The sequence below is a fragment of the Empidonax traillii genome, unplaced genomic scaffold (genome assembly GCF_003031625.1).
Source record: "Empidonax traillii isolate 1590-97213 ecotype Southwest subspecies unplaced genomic scaffold, ASM303162v1 scaffold348:size657943, whole genome shotgun sequence".
NCBI lineage: Eukaryota > Metazoa > Chordata > Aves > Passeriformes > Tyrannidae > Empidonax > Empidonax traillii.
Window position 1 is genome coordinate 26,049 of NW_020955541.1, and position 24,445 is coordinate 50,493.

Here is a 24,445-nt window from a genome sequence, read left to right on the forward strand (position 1 = left end):
GTTAAAAAATTAGTAATAAAAGTAAAGATATTTGTTTTAATAAATACTGAGAAATTAAGGATGATACTTAAAAAGTAAAAAAATCAGAATTTTTTTTTTAATATCCGAATGTTATTTTGGAGAAACACTTACCTTAGAAAGTAGAGACAAAACCTTCACTAGAGTAAAACTTTATTTAAAGTAAGCATCAAAAACATCTGATAAAAAAGCAGCAGGGAGTTCCAGCACAGAAATCCTTTTACCCTTCTCATAACTTTATTACCCTTACTTATTATGCTTTAAATCTTCAAAGACAAAATGGTAAGAAGATACAAGTGAGATTTCAACATGGAATGTGTTTATTTTTTATTTTTAATTTTCAGTACAGTATTAGGTCATTTAAATACTATAAATAAAATTTTTTGAGAAAAACCCAAAGGATTAAACTAAGTTAAGAAAAACAATCTTCTCAGTGGATGACAGATAAGTATTTAATGACCTTATGATCTTCAAAGTAGGATTCTCAAGAAAATGGATATTTCCGGGTCACTTAGTCAGGAATGAAGCCTATTGTGGTGATTCTCTTCCTCTCCTTTGTTTTGTGGACTGTTTCAGGCAGATCTCAACTATAACAAACAGGTTCACTGATAGGCAGGAAGAATTTTTTTTTTTTTTTAAATCAAACACAGAGAGAACCAAGCCCATGTGCTTTAAAACTAAATTATTTTTTTCTCTATAAACGTAGATCAGAAGGGCATTAGGTCATACTACAGTCGAACTCCCTCTCCTCTCCTTTTTTATTTCCTCTCCAAATCAACCAACTGTATAATTATCTGACATGGTAGATGGGACCACGTATACTTTGTAAGCAACTGAATATGGCTTGACATGTAAAAAAAATAAAATAGTCTAAAACTAACTGAAAATTAATTTTGTTGCACAAGAAGATCAGTAAAACTAAGAGCAGATGCTGCTTTTGGTGCAGAGAAAGAAAAAGAATAATAATAATGAAAAAGCAGCCTGCTACTGTGCAAACTAGAATATCCTGATTTCTGGAAAGTATCTTCTGCTTGCCTCAGTCATACTTCTGGAGCACTGCAGAAAGGTGGGAATATCTCATTTGAGAACGTCTCCAACCACCAGACCCTCTTCCACTATTTTGAAGTCCATTTTATTTTCCCAATAGCTCATATTTTTTAGTCATTTAGTTAACAAAAATTCCCACACATCCCATTCTGAAGAACAAATTTTCTTTCTGATGCCAGTCAAGGTAATCCTGGCATAATCAAAGGTACAGATTGGAAAAATTCAGTTAATTTTATTCATTTGAAGTTCCCCACAGGTATGTTTACACACATACTTACTAAAATAAGCTTATATATGTGTATAAACAGACACACATTTAAGTAATTAGGTTTCTTGCTTACTATATTCAGTCTCATAAGATTCATGGTTTTATATATATATATATATTTTGTATATATATATATACACACATACACTGGGACTGAATATGTTAAGTCAAGCAGTTAAATTCAGACAATAATAAACACAGGTCAGTTCAGTGATTTTCCTTCTGGGATCACATGGGCAAGTACAGCTACCTGCAATGCTAAGTTTCCAGAGGCTGGAAGTTGTGAAACTTTGCACTAACACATTAAACCAGTAACCTAAATTTCCTAAGCTGCGCCTTTAAATTCATGCAACACTGCATAGGTTTGCACACAGCTTGCTAGCCAGCAGTCTGATGCACTTCTCCTTTCATCTTCCAGACAAATTATGGTTTTAGTGAAGAACTTGGGTAAAATTAAAACATTTCCACATTTGCAAAAGGCTGTGGGTATGCAGCAGAAGCTGAGATTCCCTGATGCAGTGGATCTGTACAGAGTTATCTCCACAAGTATGACAGTAAGGAGTGTATTTATAACAGCAAGCAGACTGTGGCATCCAATCGCAATCAGGAGCTTTCTCTGTGCTACAGAACTGTACCTCTTGAAAATTATTAAGTATATTTATGCATTAAAAACCTAACATTACCAAGAGGTTTCAAACTGAGTAAAGACTGAGGAAATTATTTTATAGTGTAAACAAAATTTGTCACTTAAAAGAGCAAGACTTCATTTTTTAAGCAGGTTAAATAAGTAACTGGACATCAAGCTACTTATATTTTGAATTCCTATTGGAGAGATAATAAATAGTCAAGTTTAATTTGTTGAAATAATGGCCAGCATGGTAAAACAATGTTCACGTAAGTGAAAGAGATGCATATTAAAACTATGATTTTAACGATTCCCAACCACAAAAACTCCCAAAACAAACTGCTTAATAAGGGAACTGTTACAAGTTATGAAACTTGACAGAGGAGATTACGATAAAGCTCAGAGTAGTGTCCAAATCACTTTGATATTTCAGTATACTAAAAACTGTAGCTATTTTATCAGCACATAGTATTAAGATGATGCATTATGTTATTGGACCAATGTTTTACACAGTCTAACAAAAGGTAGAGACCTTATATATTTCGTTACAATTAAAATAAACACAATGTCTGAGGCTCAGGCCTCAATATTCAGTTAAGTTATACCGACATCAAAAAGCTGAACGTATTTCCCTTATCCTATCCTTAATCTTATATACCTCCAGAGACAAGGCTTGGACAATTTTGCACAATATTTTGAAATTACACTACCTGGCTAAACAAACTGTCCAAGAGTTCCTAATGGAAATGTCATCAGAAAAATAAGTCTAAAGCAAATTTTTTACTGAAACAGAAAAAAAGAAAAAGAAACTAAGAAGTGGTATAAGCCCTAATGAGCAGTACATTCTTTGAGGACCTCCAATATTACACTATACTGAAGTATATGAATGTTCTTCTCAGAATGTACAGAAAACCATTTCTCTTAAACCAAGACAGAGAATGAATTAAATAGGATTTTATGGGTCTCAAGTTTAGGAGGATTTCCCATCAAGTTCTGAAAAAAAAAAATTACTAAATACAGACACTAACCAGTTTGCAAATCAGGACATAAAATGTCTCAGATTATATAAAAGTATACTCCAACTTCTCCGCAACAGAAGTCAAAGCTAAGGCCTCACAATTCCAGTTATTAGAAACAGCACATCCTCTTGACTAGACCTCTTGAAGCCAACTATTCAGTGTTCTGAAGTAGGAATTTTACAAAAAGATGGTTGCAATGCAGTTCTTTGTAATATGTACCCGAGCAAAGACAGATTGCTTAAAAGTGTTAAGAGTTCTAACAGAAACTGTTAAAGAAAATGAAACATATGAACAAAATGCAACAAACTACACTGACTGAAGTCTCCTCAAGGTCCTCATACCTAGTAAAGTTCACTACACAAATTAAACATCATGAAGTACAAATTAACAAACCACATGATTAATAAAATCTGTTCACTTTATATTAAACATCTCTAATATGATTATAGAATGTTTACGTCCTCTGCTGCCCAGAGGAACTCTTCCCTTTGTATTACAGGCAAGGGTTCTCATCTCGAACGCTACTGTGCAAAATGCCCGCTTATTTCAACAGGTTCTGCAGCATCGCCGTAGCGTACGTAGGACGAGCTTGTCTGCTTGCAATTGCATTTTGGAGATACTGGATACCTCCACAGCGCTCCCAAATTTCTTCAAACTGTCTCGGCAAAATTTCAGCACCTCGCTTTCGGGTTAAGCCAGTCTCTTCAAGATTAAGCTCGCACATATCCATATCATCCTTACCTGAAATGGTAAAGGGAAAGATAAAACATTTTTACATCATTCAAAAGGCCCATAAATCAAATTAGATCTTTCTTAATTAGATTCCCTCTCTGAAGCTCTGGTTTGTTAAAAGACTTCAGAGTTTATGGGGAAATAAGTTGTCAGATAAGTATTTTTTGGTTTGGTTTTTTTGTTACACCACAAAGGTATCAGAATAAACTAGTATCAGATGTTGCAATTGACAAAGTTGTGCTTAAAAAGTGAGCAAAAAGGAACAAAGGAAAGAAGTGAAAAGATCAGCATCTTGATATATTCTCCTGAAATCAATTACAGGCGGACAACTGCATTTTTTTTACACATACTTTCAGTTTTAGGCCATTTCACAGTGAACTGCTGTTAGTATTTGTTTAAATGTAGCAAAGCAACTATGAACTACAGACTTTTGAACAACTAATCTGTCAGCCTCCCATGCAAAACAAACAGCATTTACCGAATGGGACCAACATAGGAAATCCAACAAAATGATGGGTGTAGCTCAAACACTAAATCATAATCTTATTTTTAATAGGTGATCCATTGAATGTGCTACTCATGACAGCAGTGCTACTTTTAGCTATGGGCTTTGACACTGAATAGTAACAGCTGGTGTAAGAAATTCTATTAAAAATAATTTGCAGGAAACAAACTTTTGTTGCTAGTAAGGTGTAACTCTGAAGAGAAACAAAATGGTTATGAACTTTTCTTTAGTCTACAAGTTAAATACAAAAACTCAAAACACAGAACCATAAACAGCATTTCTCCAGTGTTTCCCCCCCTTCCATTATCCTCCAGATAAGCTTGATATATTTTACCACCAGACAAATGTCTACTATCCATTGCAATATTTAGTTTTTATTTTAAACATTTAAGATTAAAAAGCTATTCTCCCATATTAGGCAGCATAAATAGGGTAAAAGCATCAGTTTGCTATTATTTCCATATTATGGAAAGACAATATAATGTATGCACAAATTGCTTTGATACAAACTGGTTGTAATTTTTCAAAGCTAATGAAAAAACAATACAACGATGAATAGAACTTTCCCAGAAAAAAATTGGATGTTTTATCTTCATGCATTCTCCAGTTCAGTGGATAATCTGAGGGCACTTAATAGATGTTTACATCGGAATTTCCATGCTATCTACAACTTCCCAAATCGAAGCATGTGTACAAGTAGAACATGTGGCCAAATGGTGTTCTGAAAAGTTTGGCCATTAATAGCAGCCCCAAATCCTCAAATTCTGCCCAGATAAGAACTGCTGATGAAAAAAAAAAAAAAAAAAAAAAAAAAAAAAAAAAAAAAAAAAAAAAAAAAAAAAAAAAAAAAAAGGATATCCTCAGTCTCTTTTTCCAAAGTAACCTATCCACTCTGAACCTTTTCAAAGTTTTGAATTTTGCTCTCAATACCAACCCGCTACAAGGAGAATGGGTGCCTTGTCAGGATGGAGTTCCATCTGTCGAGCAATCCATGGCCCATCAAAATGTGCGTACCACCAACCCTTCTTCTTGTTCTGGGGGTCTTTGTACTGGTCCGCAGGGCGGATGAAGGGAATGCGGAAGTAACGCTGTTGCCTGTTCATTTCAATCTCTTGCTGTCTGCCCGGCAGCTGGGCTGTGGGGTTCTGTTGTGCTATCATACAGAAGAAAGCCCCAAAAATAAGCAAACAAAAAATTAGAGAACAAGAAAGCCATATTACTACTTGCTTGAATAATCAGTAATCAAATAATAATTAAAAAAAAATAAAACCAAAACAATTAACCAAACAAGAAAACAAACTAAACCCCCCAAAACCCAAGAGATTCTCTGAATTCAAGGTCAGCTGAAGTTTCATCAAACATAAAAAGTCCTTCCATCTCATATAATGTGCATTCTGCTAATCACGACAGTTACAACACTGGCCAGGAAAGGCTCATGTTAATTATTTTATCTGTGTGTTGCTCAATGGAGTGTTTAAACAAAACAAAGCAAGTAAAAACACACTTTTCTTTAAATCGATATTTAAGGTAAAACTTCCCATACAAAATGTCTTACAAACCAGAAACATTCATCAATAACTGCTTTAGTTCTGTCAATCTCTTTGTAAAACAAGATCGCAGCGTAAAGCATTTTAAGTTACAAAAACACAAAGCATCACTTGAAGTTTTTTGACAGGAAACACGGAAAGGTGTATAATACTGTTAGAAATTACTAATTTGTTAATAGAAATGTTGACAACAAATACTGCTTATCACAAAGCTGCTGCCAAACGTAACTTTCTGTCTAGATTTCTGTGCTAAACCCTGGCACCAGAACTACTTTCTGGCTGCTTTATATTCTAAAGAAATTCTTTATTTCAGACCATTAAGATCAACCAAGCAAACTTCTAAAGGGGGTGGACTTATATGAAGTTTTATGAAGCTTCATATATATTTTTGGTAAATATTTTCCATATGCATTTTTGGACTCTCTGAGTTCCACACATTTCAGTTTGCAGAGAGAAACTTTCATTCAAATAAAAAAGCACATACTCTCTATGTTAATTGATCAATTGATCCAACTTCTTGATGTTACGTGTACACTATCATAATTAGTTTTAAATAGTAAATGCTCTTACAAGCAAGATCCTTTCCTATAACAACTGCCTCCTGCAAAAATTTGTTACTGAACTTCATTTTAGTGGTTTACACCAACACTGTTACATATATCATGTTTAAAAAACTCTGAAAAGGGATCTGTGTCATCTCTACAACAGAAAGTCAGTATTATCAGTTGCATGTTTCAGCATAAAGAGAATAAAAGTGAATTCCATTTTTGTTCAGTGTCTATTGAGCACCCAAGATAATTTCTGAGCTAATATTTAATATGAAAAACAATCACTTTTAATAATGTATTTTTACAATCATGAACAAGACTAATATAGAATACAACTGCAACTTGAAATTTCTTCTCCTTTGATTCAAGCAAAAACAGTTTTTCTGAACCTGAAGAGCAGAACCTTAAAAAACCCCCATGTGTTATTGTCATATATACATCATTTATATATGTCATATATACATAACATACACCCTTTTTTTCCCCATGCCTGCATAAACAAAGAGAAGAAGAAAACCAATATTTTAACAGGTGAATGCCACTTTTATGCATTAACTCTGATAAAACATGTACCTTACAGGAAGACACAGTTTATGGGAAATAAATACTATTTTTCTACAAATTGTCTGAACACCTATCCCAGCAGATCAGTGCTTTAGTATTGTCAAATACGTTTTGCACTGCAATAGTAATTGCTAAGGTTCCTTTCTACCCCTATGCATACCTAAATCTAGAGCACAGGAACACTAAGCAGCCAGTATAGCCTCTACTTCTCAGTGCTATGGAACTGAATTTCTTTATTCAGAAGAAACCACCACCTGAGTGTTAGTTTGTGTGCTAGGAAAATAGTTGTTATATTAAGTTGATTCCAGAGTTTTGCTACAACAAAAAGCCATATGCTGACAGAGAAAAAATATTAGAACAAACAAGTTATTTTGTAGGGGTTGTGGAAAAAAATTATGCCTTCAAACAACTCACAAAAAGGTTATTTTGTTCTCACTTCCCAATACTGCTCAAACGGGTAGGATTTCATGAAGACAAGTACATTTGTAAATTACTAGAATAATGTATAATTACCATCAAATGAATAACATTGCCAAATTGTAAAATAGATTTTTGTTACAATTAAATTCTATGTACAAGTGTAGCAAAACACTGGATTAATTAGTGTTAGTATCAAGCTCTCAAGTCTTCCTATTCTTCAAGGTTAGCTTAAATAACCATCTCCTCACTTACTTGAGTTGCTCAAAAATGGTGCAAAATCTGTGAACAAATATTACATGTTGAACAAAACATAAAGTGCTGATCCTTTAAAAGTTACGGTTTCATTACCTCAACATTTTTCACCAATGCTGATGATACACAAATGGGAATTCCAGTTGCAAAATAAACACAGATACTAAATATTTCTATTAATTCTGTACTTCTATTTTCATCAGAATTTAATCTTGAAATTTTGTACTTCTATAATTGGTGATGCTAGTTACAAAAACTCAGTTGTATACATGCTAAGAACAGATTGCTGTGTCAAATCCATTAGTTAATTAATGCAGTACTTTTCATTTTTGGTATTTCTGCTACAAAAAAGTTTCCAGACCTCTGGAATACCAAATCTGCCTATTCCAATAATAATATACAAACCACGGTTTAGCTTCTATACTGAATGTACTAATTTAAGGATACCTGTAAAATTATATTACATCAATGAAGTTATGGAAAAAAGAAACTGCATCATTTGAAGTACACATCCACTGACACATCAAAGTCTTTTAGCTTTAATACCTAAGAAATCAGAATCTCTTCTTACTACCTGCTCAGATCACTATAATATAGAGATGCAAAATGCCCATGTAGTACAATTATTTGCAATAGGAAGAATCATTCTGACATTAACAAAAGTCTCTAAAGGTTGCTATCAATTTCTTCTGAACCTCAATGTCCTTTTCTTCACAAATATGATGTCGTATTTCAAGGAAAGTAAAAAAATGCAATGAAAAATGCTGGTAAGAATGCTGTAAATGTCTGAATACAAGGGATGAGAACACGAGTATTCCAAGCTTTGTGTGCACAAATCCAGAGATTTTCTGCTCTTTGATACTTCCTTTCAGTACTGTGCATGAATATGTATTTTATCCATTTAGCTCTACATAGAACTTTTGAACTCAAATTCAAAGCAATTTACCACTTTGCAGAAGTGCTTCAAATGCCTTTTCCTGCCATTTCAGTCCTTAGCTTTCTTAAGCACTTAAACCCACATTACTGGGCACAGTCACAAGGACCTCTTCTTCGGTAGTATCTTCTTTAGGGATCCAGATTTCTCTTGCGATATATCTGTACCAAAGTTCCCCAAAACCCTCAAATTCTCAGGTAATGCTCAAGCAATGCACACTCAGTAAGTGAATGGAAGGGAAGGAGACAACTTCATATATAAACTGAGAGAAAGTAGGGCACCTGTATTCCCTGAGATCTTTATCCTCCATGTCCCAAGACAATGCTTTAATCTCAGGCTAATGGGACTCTGGGGACAGCACTTTCTCTCCATCTTCCCTTTCCTCTGCCTCTTGCTTCAACTGAATGGCAGGAACACAATCTATTCTGCAAATGTCACTCTAGAAACTGAGCACTGAATTTTCAGTCTGGCAGTATTAAACATGGCAACTCCTACACTTTCTTTATGAGTTTGAAAGGCAGTCACTTATTCTCATTAGTGCATTGCTTTGACAATAAACATGCATCTGTGAAATCAGCAGAACAATGGACTAATAAGAAAGCAGGGACTACACAAAATCCCTTAAGTAAAAATTGCAATATCAGCACTCACAGAATTTTTAAAAAGAGAATGCAAGCTAAAGTACATAAGGCTTACTATGATGTAAATGATAAATTAGCACCCTTTAAAAGTGCTTCTAAAAATATATAGCTATATCTAAATAGCTATATATTATGAAATTATAAAGTAGCACAGCAATGAACACTTAGCAAAAATGCCTAAACCAAGAACTAATTTTAACAGATATGACTTGGATGTGATAAAAGGTTTTAAGGAGAGCTATTCAACACAATTATCTGGGTCTATTAATGTTATTAATATATTAATTTCTGAAAAGTATTTGCCAGTTTCAATCTTTTCAAACTATTTACCTTAAATAGACACAACAATAATCTTAAAACCCCAAAGAATTCCCTTCAACCTAGCAAACTCAAAATTGATTCTAGAAATGTTTTCTTCAGAATATTGCCACAGAAGTGATTATAAACACAAAATTATCTCTCCTCACCATAGTCTGTGACTGATTTGGGAGCACGCTGTTCCATTTCTGCATTGCGTTTCTTATTCTTGGATTTCCAAGCATGATACACCTTTAGCCTTCGGTGGAACTCTTCTCTGCAAGCTGCCAACAGTTCAATATCTATCCCAAAAATGAGGAGGGAATGGATGAGTGAGAAAAATCAGAAAAAAATTTTTTTTTTTTTTTTGAGAGGTATACAATCTGAGATCAAGTTGTAACACTAATACATTAAAACATAATATAATAAACGTCAAGCTCTGCTGCACAGGACCTGTATTTTATGGTCTAGAAATTACCTCAGAGTTATATGTATCCTTTTCTTTAGAGTAAAGGCAGCCCCCAAAGCAGCTTTGTACTGGGGGATTTGGAGCAGTGAAATTTGACAAATAAAACTCTTACTTTACTAAATTTGCCAGTTGACACTATCACAAGACAAGCAGTACAGAAGCATAAAATTTCACTGTTGAACTTTATTTCTACAACTGGAAAAAAGAAAACCAGCCATATGACTGCTCATATCTAGGTATATATACTTGTATATTTCCACTTTGCTGAATTTCATTATTCTAAGAGATTGAATGATCTCAAGGTTCTTTCCTTAGTCATCTAAGAGTACCCCTAACTGGCTTCACTAGGGATGAACACAGGTGAGCACCATTACTGCAGCACCTAGTCAGGTGAAAACACTGCTCCAGCCTTGCAGATGTAAAAACAGCATAAAAGAATATATTTGTTTCCAATTTCTATCCAGGGAAAAATAGAGTGATCTTATATCAGAAGTTAACCAACTACTTTCAATGAGAAACAGGAAGAAACAGTAGTGTATCTAACAAAAGAATAATTCTTATCTGTTTCTAACTTCAGACTGGGGGGAAAGTAATTAATGCCCCAACTGTGAGTTTCTGAAAAGAAGCTGGAAAATTAACAAATAATCTGAATATCCAAGACAGAAAATATTTTATGCTGTGCTTTATATACACATTTGCTTTCTTTGTGATCTGGTGACGGCAAGAAGTAATAGCAAAAAATTTCTTAGAACACACAAATTCCAGGTAAAGCACAATAACTATTATCCCCTTTGTGGAAATAAAAAAATCTAAGACTATTTATTTAAGAAATTATAACACATATTTTATGGCCCAAGCAGTTTACTATCATAAATATATAATCACTAATAGAGGTAAAAAAGAAATTGCTTCTTTAATATGGAAACCGCTTCATTTATTGCTGCTTTTGGGGTAACAGAACTTTTAAAATTAATTTGTTATTAATTCAAACATGAATAAAGTTTTTATATGTGTTATAGGAAGAAAGTAACATGCAACTACAGCTTGACCTCTTTCTCAAATCAGAAAAAGTTCCACTTACCACAAGATGTATTGATTGTATCACGAAGCTCTGCATATTTCCACTTACTGAGATCATGCTTCTTAGTACCAGCAGCAGCTTTTGTGGCTTGCACTGCAGGACCCCTACGATTATTTAAAAAATATATTTGTATTTTTTCAAGTATTAAACAGGAACTGTTGTAAGAGGAGGAAAAGATCCCACGATCAACACTGCATCACTCTTATTATCACATAAATCAGTAGCAAACAGACTGAATTTAAAGGCAAAATACCACATTACTTTCAAGATGTTCAAATTATTAAGAGAAAATGAAAACATATTTTATGTCCAAAATCACACAGTCATCTTACAGGCCTCCTAGAGATTAAAAGGAATTGTCATTAATAGTGCTTATGTGTGAAAAGGTGCATATTCTATCTCTGTGTATCTCATCCCAAGATGATGTGCATTTTACCTAGTGCTAGTCAAGATGCAGAAAACGGACAACAAAGAATGGCCATAGACATTTTTAGTTCCATTGAAAAAACAGACAAGAAAAAATATTTCTGAAGTAGAAAAAAGAGAAGGAAGAAAAGGCATTTCCTCTGCTCTTAAAATTGGATTAGGATTTGTTCCAAAACTTCATGAAATATTCCTTGTCTTTAAAAAAAAGTCTTTTTTGAGAAAAGAAATCAAATTACTTCTGCATTAATTGTATAGTGGCTGTCTGAAAACAGTAACATTTATTTGGGAAGGATATGAATCCTCAAGAAATACCAAGGCAAAAAATACCACACAGAGGAAAGGCTGATCAGTATAAAGAGAGTCATCCAAACCCAGTTTTCTTCAAAGGTAAAAGGTGTTCATCATGTAGGTAATATGCAAGAAAGTCAACAGTAAATACAAGTGAGAAATTATTACTAAAATCTCCGTGATCTTTAAAAGCATGCACAGGGTTTCCATGTACAAAACAAACATTACATGTAAAGATAAACCTGAATTTTACTTTTTTTCCCATAAATATTGTATGGACAAGAAGTAGAAGAACCCTCCCTTAGGAATAGCAAACTTCCCATGGATTATTTCCATATGAAATAAGTTCAAAACACTCCAATGTTCAGTGATGATCAGCACACTTGAACACTAGGAAATTCAAGAACACATACATGATTCTACCAACCTCCACTAATGCTCATTACTAAGAACATAAAGGCAATTGAACTATCTTTTGGGATCTGAGAGGATTTGCTCAGAAGAAACTAGATCTTTAACAGGGTAGCAGAATTCTTGATGAAATATGTCATATTAAAAAAATCCCAAGAGAGAAAACCAGAACAAGCCTTTTCATTTGAAGGTCTGTTTGTGTAATAATATCTCTGTGGGACCCTTACATTATTATAGTAAATATAATCAACTGAATAGTATTTTAACATTTATTTTTCCATAAAGGTCTTATGTGGTACTCTGAAGCTTGATGTTTACTTTTCCCTCTTTATTTAACAGCTTATAAACAGCTATTATAACCTGAAAAATCTCCTTATGCAGATATAGCAGTTTTGGAAACAGACACAACAGACATAACAAATGCAATTTAAATTTCATAGAATAAAACAATCTGTTTAATTAAATGTTCTTCTTAAATGCATCATCTCCTCAGTATAATTAAAATTACAGTTTTATTGTAGTGTCAGCTTAATAATGCCTACTCATACTACTAACTGACTCAACACATAGCTTTCAGTTATAGTAAGTGAGAATTCTGACATAAAAAATTAGATCTGACTTGGAACTACTCATAAATGTAAAACAAATAACTGGACAAACTCCTTCAAAATATATTTTTTAATATTTTCTTACTGTTGGCATACCTGTAGGACATTAAAGGATTGCTGCTAAATATTTTCCACTGCCTGGTGTCTAAACTTCTTGAACCTAATTTAACAAATCCTAAGGATTTTCTTTATTTAGCAAGACTACCCACCACTTCAAGAGTTTGCTACATAATTTAGAGCAGCAGAACTAGGCTATACAATCTCTGGTTAAACTAGTAATCTTTAAGAATCCTAATCCAATTGAATGGCTTAGTCTTTCTATTACAGTACTACTCTGCAGATCATTCTTTTGTTTTCTACACGACTTTCAGCACAGCAGTCTGGCAGTAAGAGGAGCATCACTCTTGACAATCGGTCCTCACTGCTCAGTCTGAGAGCTTTGTATCATAAACAATATTTTCAGATTTTAAAAATAAAAAAAAATTAAAAATCAGTCTCAAAAAGTTTCCAGTGCACGAAAAGTGAGGAAAATTTAATTTAAAAAGTATGCAGTAAGAAGTAATGCATTTTGAATTCAACCACAACACAGAGCTTCTGATTTTCCCTGAAGTTTTGTCTTTTTTTTTTTTTTTTGTACATTAAAAATTGGCCATTGTCACTGGAACCATGTCAATATATGCAATACAATCTGGCCATTTCAATTTGCATGCCAACTTAATTACATGCAACATGGTTTATTTCTATTCTTAAAATACCACTGCAAGAAACAAATTTAGTTACAGCTGCATTCCCAATTATCAGTGCTACAACTAGAAAAACCATCAATCACTGAAAACAATCATCTTCAGACTATATAAAAACAGTTTAATAGCCTGTTTAACAACTGATTAACCTTTAAAAACTGAACAATTTTGCTTCTTATGTAAGCTTAAGAAAATGAATGTCAAATATAATTTCTACCCTCAAGTTGCATAAAACACTTTTTAATTACTCACTAATAGGGAGGGCATTATAACAAATTCTTTGAACGGAGAATTAGTATTCTAGCACCACCTATTGTGAGACTGTTCCAGCAGAATTGTATTCAGACCTCAACCAGTGTTCTCCTTTCCTTCTGCATTGTGCACAAAATCTTGCATTAGTATTCAAGAAACCTCAGAGGGGGCTTTTGTTTAGATGTCTTAAGAGGCGTTTTAATGTGCTCTTAACATGGTAATTTTCAAAACTGCTTTTATTTGAAATTAATTATATTTAGAATATTTTCTTATTAAAAGCACCAAAAATTACATTGACATAAATAACCTCATTAACTCTGTGCTGAATCTGTAAAAATACGCCTTTGAAAGACGTGGAACCCAATGTTCTATTATCACAAAGGTGAAAAGAGAAGAAAGCTGGAGAAATAGTAACGAAATTACACAAAATATCAGGGTATGTGAACTACCCTTATTTTTTTAGTATAATCACTAAAAATCATGGAAAAATAATTGCTGAAAAAAAGTGGTGATAATGTAAATTTATCTGAAAAACATAAGTAAATTATCTGCTTATCACTTGAAAAAAACCACATTCCATTATTTTTAATTTCATAATAATTCGACCCGTTTCATATGTGATTTGTTTTTATAAAATCATTGATTCATTTCATGTTGTCTTCTCACCTACCTAGACAATATTTCTGACATTTCTGTGGCCATTTGTTCCCTATAAGAAAATTGATAAATGAACATAAACCAAACATACTGATATAAAACAAGCCTTTTTAACTGAGAGAGGCTCTTGCCAATCAAACTGAAGTTAAATAAAGTGTACAGAAAATGGCTACTTAATTTAAATTATTTCCATTCACATATCTATATATATACACACAGCCCTGATTTTGTACAGACCAATAAATCACACAGGACAATGAAAAAGGGAAGGTATGTGAAAAACCTTAAAGTAATTATACGATCACCCTTAAATAGAATATTATCAGGTATAATATATTATTAAAGTAATTATTAGACATAAGTGAAATAGTGATATAAGGTATTAATGATTTAGAGGTTACAGATGCATGCTAATAAAGATTATTATGAAGTATTAGTATACAAGAGGACAAAATCAATTTCTTCTTAATTAGTAGGGTAGGGGTTTCTATTAGAGCATGCAAATGGAAAAAAAATGCCATACGCAGTCATTTGTGGCTTTCTTCCATTGGCTCTGCAAATAGAAGATATATGTTAGATAGACTACTTCCCAGTTAACTTCCTAATAATCTGAAGTGGGAAAAGGTGGGTCATAGTATTTCCTGCTCTATCCTATCTTATGATTTTTTTTTAAACTGAGAAACAGGACTTTTTCCCCTCCTTTCTCATATAATCATGAGTTAAATCATAATCAGGAAAAAAAGCTGAAAACTTCCCCCGCCATTTCAAAATCAGAGTCTTTTTTGGATAAGCAGATCACAAGAAATATCAGCAATCGTCATGCAGCTTCTCTGGGAATGGGACAGACGCTTCTTCATGCAAGCTGTGAAAAGACCCTGAGTCTCAACTGCCATACAAGAAACCCACAGGTGCACATATGCAGCACTAAATATGCTACAAATTAAAACTTTTTCGGGTTGTTCCAACGCAACACACAGACCAGATAGGCTTACAACATTTTCTCTGAGACGAGCTCCTTTTGGAGTCATATGCTATACTGTACCTTTCACTAAGTAGCATAAATTAAAAACAGTACACAGTTGAAAGCAAATATCTGTTGTTTAACTTCTTTTTTACTCGAGTGCTAAGTACTACTATTAATTTATCCCTAGGTCCTGTAAATCCCTTATTACACATCCTTTTAAAGTGTGGATGAGTAATAAAACTGGATGAAGCTAGAAGTCCAGCATATCCCACACAGAATAAGCACAAATAAAAATGCTGGATCTACCGCCAGAAAAGTAACTTTTCTTCTTTGACAGAAGCCAACAAATATATTTTTTAAAGGAACTGCTAATACTTATGTACTTTTGAATATCTATAAAAACTAATGATGAATTCTTCAAGGTATTGGGCAGCAAAGAATTAAGTAAAGGCTACTTCTTTTCAAATATGACAACACACAGGTACCACATGTTCCTTAAGAATAAGCACATAAAATCACCTTGTTCTTACCCTTTGCACTCCACAGGTAGCACCATACAACAGAAAATACCCATTTATTGATACCAACGTGTAAGCATGAAAAGATTTTTTACAAAATTGTGTGAAAATGGTGTAGAACCAGTATACTGCATCAATTTAGTATGAAGGGATATGCCTTATCCTACTACAGCAGAATTTTAACAGAAAAGGTGTGATTTTAGTGTATAATATGGTAATGCGCAGGTCTCAAATGCAGAAGATGACAATCTAACTTACTCATGCTCTAGTAAAATTTTGATTGGTATCAGTTAAAATAAGTTCAGACAATTTGTTTTAGTTATTAAATTATGTATTCTGTTCAAACCAATAAAGAGTTTTAATTTCAGAGAATTCCTCTAGTTTCTACATTTAAGTCAATTCCTTGAAAATCTATCCTTTGATTTTAGCAGAAGACATTGGGGTCTGGGGAATGTTTTCATTTAGTTTTAAACAAACCAAAATAAAATAAATCAAAGATTAAATTAAAAGCATTCTAATCAATTTTTGGATGTGCTTAAAACTACTTGAAGTAAACTTTAGAAACGGTAGGGGGAAAAAGTCCGCCAATGAGGCAAAAAGAAATGTCATATAAGCAGAAAAATCTATTGTTTTTTCTACATTTGTGTATTATCAAAGGATTTACATCACTATGCTAACTTGTTCAAACCACTGAGCAGTTTCCCATCATCCAGAAGAGTCTTCAGTCTCCTACTGCTACACAGCAGAGAGAAACTGGCAGAGTTATGATGATGGCTAGTTCATCATCCATTCTGAGATTATACAAGAAAGACAAATACCAAAATCACCCATGAGCAGCAGGAAACACTGTGGAGATTAGAAGATCACTGAGAGGAAAATTATTGAATTCTCTGAGCCCTTCTTCTCTACTGCCTCCCTTTTTTCATATTTAAGAGAACTCTGCCAGGCTGCAACACTGGAGTGACTTTGTGTTTACCTTCAAAGTATTGCACCAAAATCCAAATACGCCAAGATGTGAGGCACTGGAACAGGCTGCCCAGGGAAGCACTGGATGCCTCACCCCTGGAGGTGTTCAAGGCCAGGTTGGATGGGGCTTTGAGCAACCTGGTCTAGTGTAAGTGTCCCTGCCCATGACAGGGGCATTGGAACCAGATGACCTTCAAAGTTCCCTTCCAACCCAAGCCATTTTATGATTCCATGAATTAGGTATTTATTGGAGACAGCTACTGTATAACTGAGGGCAAGACCACAGTGATTTCAGTGGAAGTGTCTAGAAATCAGTATTACACATGACAAAAAACATTACCCACCTATCTCAAGCAGGTGTGAAGTTATTTTAAAAAAAAGTACACATCTAGATAATATTTGGGTAACAAAGGAAACATGTGTGGGAGCTTGAAATTCCATGGAAACACTGGGAATTTTCTCACACTCTTTCTTTCAACAACAAACTGAGTAGACTAGCACTAATGAAGCAATCATGTTCATAGGTACATTTATGCTATTTGACCAGTAAGTACCACCTTTACTGGAATTTCTCAATTGCTGCTAAGGCACCTTTTACAAATGAAGAGCTCTTACTTTGCAGACAGGTATGTGGATCTCTATACCAAAAGCCAAGCAATTGTTATGACATATCAAAAGTTCACACAAAACAAAACTAATACAGTATTTAATTTTCAAATCCATCTATGTTAGATATATTCATTCCACTTAAAAAACTTACCAGTCAGAACACAGAAATAACTATTATTTCTGCATTCCAAGAGGGATTCTTGTTTAAGAAAAAACCCACACAAATTCACTTTGTACAAACAGAATCATCAAGTACTAAAAAAGGTGTACTTTATTACTACTTACCACTGAAGAAATTCCATTCCCTACTTTAAATGAGTCATAAAAATCACAATTTAAAGTGGTTGCCATCCTTGTCAGAACTCAAAAAGAGAATTGCAGTTGTATTCACAAGCAACTACAAACCTACTGATGTAGCAAGATGGAAAATGAAGAAAGTCTTTAAGCAAAAGCAATCTTTCCAACAAATTTCACAAGTTAATTTGAAAAAGATTATAGTACACTGACTTAAGAGGTCCATTTAATGAATACAAAGATACATAAAACCACAAGAGTGTAGTCTTCTCAAAGGGATGAAAATAGGAAGAAAAAAAAAAAGAGAGAAAAATATAACTATTAACCCCATACCTGCGCAATCCTAAATCAAGCTGAGCCTCATCGTTGATGAGTTCTGCTTCACTCTGGGCAATTCTCATTGCAAGTTCATGGTCACGACGTTCCTGCTCAAGCACTGCCTGGTGCTGGGTTTCCTCTTCTCGTTCTCTAGCTAGCTGAGCCTCAATTTCAGCCTGTTTTATAAAAAGACACTTTTAATCTTATCCAATTGAAACAAAAAACACTACATGAGCAATATTAGAAAAATATCCCAAAATATAGCTTTTCAAAATGTGCAAAATTTACAGAATTAAAAAGTTAACAGCATCAATGTTCAGTTTGACCCAAGAAAAATCAAACAGTTACAGATTGCATCTTGGTTTCCATGTAGTTTATCAAATAATTATTGTCCACCACTTTTATTATCTTTTCAAATAAAGTGCCAAATAATTATAATTCATTTAAAAAAATACACTAAGGGGGTTTTTTTCACTATTATGAAAACTAGCACTATAGTTACTCCTCCACAGCACTAACACAGTACTTCCTTGATACTCTGCACTTGGCATTACAGGACTTTGCAATAGGAACTGCTTTGCATATAGGTCTGAGTCCAGACGTGACTTCCAGTAAAAGTGCCAGACTTGGCTGACATGGAATATCTGCATGAACTTCAAAGGCTTAACTAGAATTCTGCAGTGCTGTGTATTTTTAACTTTAAAATAACTTTCAAACCTCTTTAAAAACAGATGCACCTCTACTCAGAAGACCAACAGCTGCACATGAACTAGAAATAGGTGATCTGTCCTGGGATGTTCTAATCATGACTTTTGCCTTACATTTTCTACTAAAGCAACACTGGTGAATGACTGAGATGTGCATTTATAAAATCAAGCCATTAGACTCAGTGAAGAACCAAAGCTGCAAAAAAGATTCAAAAATAAGTAAATAAATACACAAAACAAACAAACAACCCCAAAACAACCACCACACACACAAACCCCCCCCCCAGCTAAAATATTAACCTGAATACGTTTTTCTTCATCTTCCCTCTTTTTCCTCTCTTCCTCTTCTAGTTTTCTCTTTGCCTCAATCTCAGATTTCCTATTCCAAAAGAAGAGAAGGAAAACATGTTATGATGCAAGTGAATATGAGATAGTAAGAGACATAAAGTATCTTCCATAAAACTGAATGCTAATCCAGAAGTCAGTACAGACATTTTTCAAGTTCATCCGTATTTCCAGCTGCATCTCTTCCATTCGCTATTCTATCATTTGCCTTATAATTCACTGGGAAAGGAAACATTTCAACACTGCACAGCACACCAGGAATACAATCCAAGTAACTCTCTAAGTGGACAACTACTAAAAACAACCTCATGAAAAAGCCTTTTCTATTTTCTTCTCATTCTATAACCAGTAACCTATTTGTGACTCACAGACGTCTTTCCTCTTCTTCCTTCTTTCGTTTCTGTTCTTCTTCTTCACGTCTCTTTCTTTCTTTTTCCATTTCCTCCTGAATGCGTCGTAGCCTCTCCGCTTCCTCCTCTTGCTGTTTCTTCTTTTGCAGTGCATTCAGAAGGTGCTCTGAGCTTTTAACTAAAGCATCATATTCTTTCTGTATCTGTTCTCTAGTCATTATAGTGGTCTGCAAAAATAACAAGGGGATTATGTTCTTTTGCATTTGTACTTTGCTTTTAAAAATGTATACTCAAATAATATTGAGTGAAATGAGAACACTGAGCACTATAATAAAATATATATATACACTTTAGGGAGGGTAAGCTTGAGTCCATTCTTCCCTTTTTTTTCTAAAATCCTGAGGATTCATTATTGTCCTCTCTCATGTAAAACCATATAAATTAATCTCCTCTTCATCCCTGAAATTAAACAACTTCTTTTTAAAACATGCCTTCATATTTTAAATTCTGCATTTTTAAGCAACAGAAATTAATTCTTAACATGCTAGGGCTGAAAACTAAGGCCTGTCCATGTGCATTTTGTACTGCGCTCTTATCTGCTATAGTGGTTATTTACAGCTCTGCCTTTTATGTCATAGAATATAATATTTTTCTCACAACTTCTGCTAGCACTCAGAAAAAATATTGGGCCATGCTGTGACTAACTTTTAGAAAAAGGTATTAGTAGCAAATGACAGGTTGAAAACACTCAAAAAAATAGCCTTTGCTACATACATTTTCCAAACTAACTGACAGCTACAATTTAATTTCATTTTACAATTCCCATCATATTAATAAAACTGCAATATGGGACGTTTTCTGACCTTTTCTGAGGGTGTGTCCCAGGTTGGACTTGGCTCCCAGGCCAAGTGCCCGGATCACAGGGACAAAACCTTCCCCCTCCCTCTCCCTCTCTCAGACAGACTGAAAAGACCATGAAAAAATCAAAAGAATCCAAACCAAACTGAATTTCAAGTGAAATACATTTATATATATATATATAAATAGAATTACAGGGAACCCTCCAAAAGTGAAAAAGGAAGGGAAAGGGAAAGGGAAAAAAGGAAACAGGGGAAAAAGGGATAAAAAGCAAATACTTCCCTCAAGATAGCAGTGAACTGCACCAAACAACTGGCGGCACTATCTGCTTCTCAAGGCCAACCAGCGCACTAAGCTCACTCCTTCGCCCGGGTAGAATGACAGCAAAGAACCTTTGCCTTTGGTCCGCCGGAAGAAAGAGAGAGAGAGCGCTTCCTCTCTCTTCTTATTTATACTCTTGCTTACGTAAAAACTGTATGGAATATTGGGAACATGGCCTTGGTTCCTTGGTTACAACCTGGTCACCAAGGAAGCCCTAGACTCAAAACCACTACAGGGTGTATCATGACAATAATCAAATTATATTATTTTTATTAGAAAAGAGAACTCTAAGTTGACAGGTTAACTCTGCCATCTTTTCAATTGTGATTTTAAATAAAAAGATCTTAATATGGTACACTAACAAAGCTGTAATATTGCACGAAACAAGAATTCAACAAACCAAATTTTTTCTAACATTAATAAATGCCAGTGTGCTTTTATTTTGTCTTTTGCTTCTGTTGTATGAAACTGAGAACTAAAGACCCTGAAGCACACTTAGAAAGCTGAATTCTCTTTACTACCAAGTCTGAAAAAACCTCATAACCGGAACGGAAATCTCTTTGTCCTGTGATAAAGGGTTGTCTCTTTCAGCCCTGATGAAGTTAAAATATTGCTAATATGGATTATTCCAATAATAAAAGCAGCAAGTGAATTAGTGACAACACTTTTCTCACAATAACATGCATTTTTGCTTTAAATTCTTCAGTGCCCATTTTGAAACACAGATAATACCAAAGTAGAGATATACTCACCTAGTTTCAGGATTCACTTCAGTTGCATTCACAAATAATTTTAAACAGGATTTACCCAGTGAATCAAAATTAAGACCACTATAATAAAGTTCCTTTTCTATTAAAGAAAAACGCATTGGACTTCTACTTTAGATGAAGGTTTTTAAAGATTTCAGTGATAAAAAACTATTTCTCTCCTTATTATCACATACCTTAATTTTGTTCATTAATGCATCAATAGAATACTCCAGCTCCTTGACCTGCTTGCTTGTCTCTGCTTTTCCCTCCTTCAGGGCACTCACTACTTCATTGAATCTATCAAGTCTCTTCTTCAGTGTACGCACTTTTATCAGGCCATCAATGCTGTGAAGGAAAGCCAGTTTATTTGTACCTTGAGACGCCTTTAGAAGGTGATATTTTTAAAACTATCATTAATCACTCACTCAGAAGAGGAAGATGGCAGACAAATTATGCCTTCTGACAACACTCACCCTCTTTTTTGAAATACAAATGTTATCACATCAAGTAACTAAGTAATGCAGCCTTCTGCACACAGTAACTAAAAGTGACCAGCACTCAGTGACTCAAAATGGAAAAGAGTCGTTTTATTTTGAGAATTAACACTGGGTAGGGTATTTTTTTCCCCAATATTAAATCACTAGTTCACTAAAGGATTTTGACTGAAGTGGATAAAGGCCGAGTAGTGACACTTACCCAAAAAGCTAATGGGACTGAAACAGATAAAACTTAACAATACAGCAGGGAACACAGTCATTAGACCCTGGAGGCGTGAAAAAACAAGGTTGGGGAAGAATCCAGGAAAACTTGGGAGTTTTTCTAAGAAAGTATTGAAGGACACACACAGAAGTTACAACTGCAGACAGTCTTCCTAAACAGAAATCACTGAACTGAGAATCACAAAAAGCAAGACATGAAAAGTAGAAACTAAATCAATTCATTAAAGATGAGTTCCAAACAGCTTAAAATGAAGGCAAATGGTCAAAAATGCCAAGGTTCAAAATTAAATACAACTTTTAAAGGAAAAATCTTTATAAGAAGCCCACTGTTGAAGAACAGAGTTGGATCTCTATCAAACAACATAAAGGTTGTTTATTACATTAAGCAGAGTTTAATGAAAGAAGTGTTTTTTCAATCAGTATTGCATGCAGTCAGCTAATGGGATTATTTAATTTCAAGAGGAGACAAGACAGGTAGAACACAATTATTTCTAATATAAAAAAGAATGGGTGAAGGACAAAAATTAATGAGCCTAAATTTCTTTTAGACAGACTTAAAGAAGGATTTCTAAAAACTAGGTTGTCCCTGAAGGATTTTATGAAAAAAGAGCCATATAAACATCTCTTAGGAAAGGTTTAGATTTAGTCTATTGATCCTTGGAAAAGAGCAAAGGAACAGCAAACCTTTCAAGGTCTTCTTCAATTGTACTTAGCATTATTCTATGATTTCAGATACATTTAGTTAAGCATAGTAAATCTCTGCTTTTTACAGTCACAAGAGAATATTATTTAAAACCTATTTTCTTCAGACAAGCAATATCTTCTTACCGGGGTTTGTGCTTTCTCTTGCAAAGCCACATACGAATAGTTTTTTGTATTTTAATGCAGGCACAGGCTCGATATTTTATCTTATTTGTCACTGTAAAGACACAGAAGATATCATCTCAATGTTTTATACCATTTAACTCAACTCCTATATTACACGTTTCATAGCTCAAAACTGTACGTAGACTCCATGTGTTTGAGAGCTTGTTCTGTATTGGAACCACAACGCTTAAGACACAGAGGACAGCAGAATTCACAATCTTGGGCCACGCATAGAGGCTCCCACCCAAAACAGACAGGAACAACGAAGTGTGTGCGCACAAACACGCACCATCACCTCCCTCCACATTCATAAACATCAGTAATCTCTGTTAAAAGTCATGGGATCTAGCAAGCAGGAAACACTTAACTTGAAGTCTAAGTGTTATGTTGAAGAGTAATCAAGTAGTTAATATCTGCTAGAGACAATCCAGTGGCTGCAACTTTGCAGAGCATTTCTCTACAACACCAGAATGAAAAAAAAACCCCATGAAACAAAACCTCCAGCTGTTGTTGTAATACAGACTTCACCTAAAGACTCAAATGACTGAGACCAGAAGGCGAGTTAAACACAGAATCAAGGTACAGGAACATGTGCTGAGTATTTTAGAAGTGTAACAATAAACGCAGTTTCTATATATCTATTCAAGGAAATAGAAGGATCCACATTGCCTTTAGTTACCCGCTGAGCACACAGTTCGTGAACACAGTATTTTTAACTACTGGACTTCATTGGTCACAGAGCTGCACTCTACTTCTTGTATGTCTATTTCAGCTTTATTCTGGAGAAAATAATTCCCCATAAAACACTACAAAGAAGTTTCTAGTTTTTGGATAAAGTGACAAACTTTTGTCCCATTTTTCTGAAAAACAGACTAAATGGAATTAATTTCCAAACACAACAGATTTTACTGTTATAATTTCTGATGTCTTAAACCTGTCTCTTAGAAATTCAAAAATTCTATTTGCAGCACTATAAGCAGCAACAAATAATATCCAACCAGTGACAGATGTAGAAGTGTGACTGTGCCAGCCCAAATGCACAGCTGTGTATGTAGTGGCACGAGGTCTTTTTGCCTTTCTCCCCCATTTTAATGCATACTTTCACCCTCCATGCTACTATAGATTGCCACATCTCCCAGACATCTTAATTGAAGCACACCACAATCACCATTCTCTGTTCCACATCACCTCGTTCCTACTCTTGCACAGTGAACTTCAAGGCCAGGTTGGATGGTCTAGTGGGATGTGTCCCTGTCCATGGCAGTGGAGGTTGGAACTAGAGGATCTTTAAGGTCCCTTCCAACCCAGGCTGTTCTATAATTCTATCAAATGAGCAGGTCAAGAACTTGGAAACTGCATATCAGCAGTGACAGGGACTTATTTACCAATGAGCAGTAATTGCTGGAGTGAAGATGTTTGCCCTGTAGTTCATGTCAACACTTTCAAACTGCCGTTTCTGTCTGGAGATGACAACCTCTGTGTATGCACTTCCCAGAACTAAATGACTA

The 24,445-nt window shown here is 34.4% G+C and overlaps 1 protein-coding gene across 1 annotated transcript in view; it reads right to left on the reverse strand.

Moving 5' to 3' along the window:
* Positions 1–328: 328 nt before the first annotated feature.
* The window catches only part of MYO6 (myosin VI), a 116,234-nt gene continuing 92,117 nt past the window's right edge, over positions 329–24,445 (reverse strand). The window contains exons 24-35 of the mRNA XM_027892380.1: positions 22,899–22,989; positions 21,546–21,696; positions 19,442–19,650; positions 19,029–19,107; positions 18,037–18,197; positions 14,876–14,905; positions 14,366–14,404; positions 10,968–11,071; positions 9,588–9,719; positions 7,546–7,572; positions 5,149–5,367; positions 329–3,718 (exon numbers count right to left, since the gene is read on the reverse strand). Coding sequence (XP_027748181.1) covers positions 3,519–3,718; positions 5,149–5,367; positions 7,546–7,572; positions 9,588–9,719; positions 10,968–11,071; positions 14,366–14,404; positions 14,876–14,905; positions 18,037–18,197; positions 19,029–19,107; positions 19,442–19,650; positions 21,546–21,696; positions 22,899–22,989 — 1,442 coding nt within the window. The 3' untranslated portion in view covers positions 329–3,518. The remainder of the gene's footprint in view (positions 3,719–5,148; positions 5,368–7,545; positions 7,573–9,587; positions 9,720–10,967; positions 11,072–14,365; positions 14,405–14,875; positions 14,906–18,036; positions 18,198–19,028; positions 19,108–19,441; positions 19,651–21,545; positions 21,697–22,898; positions 22,990–24,445) is intronic.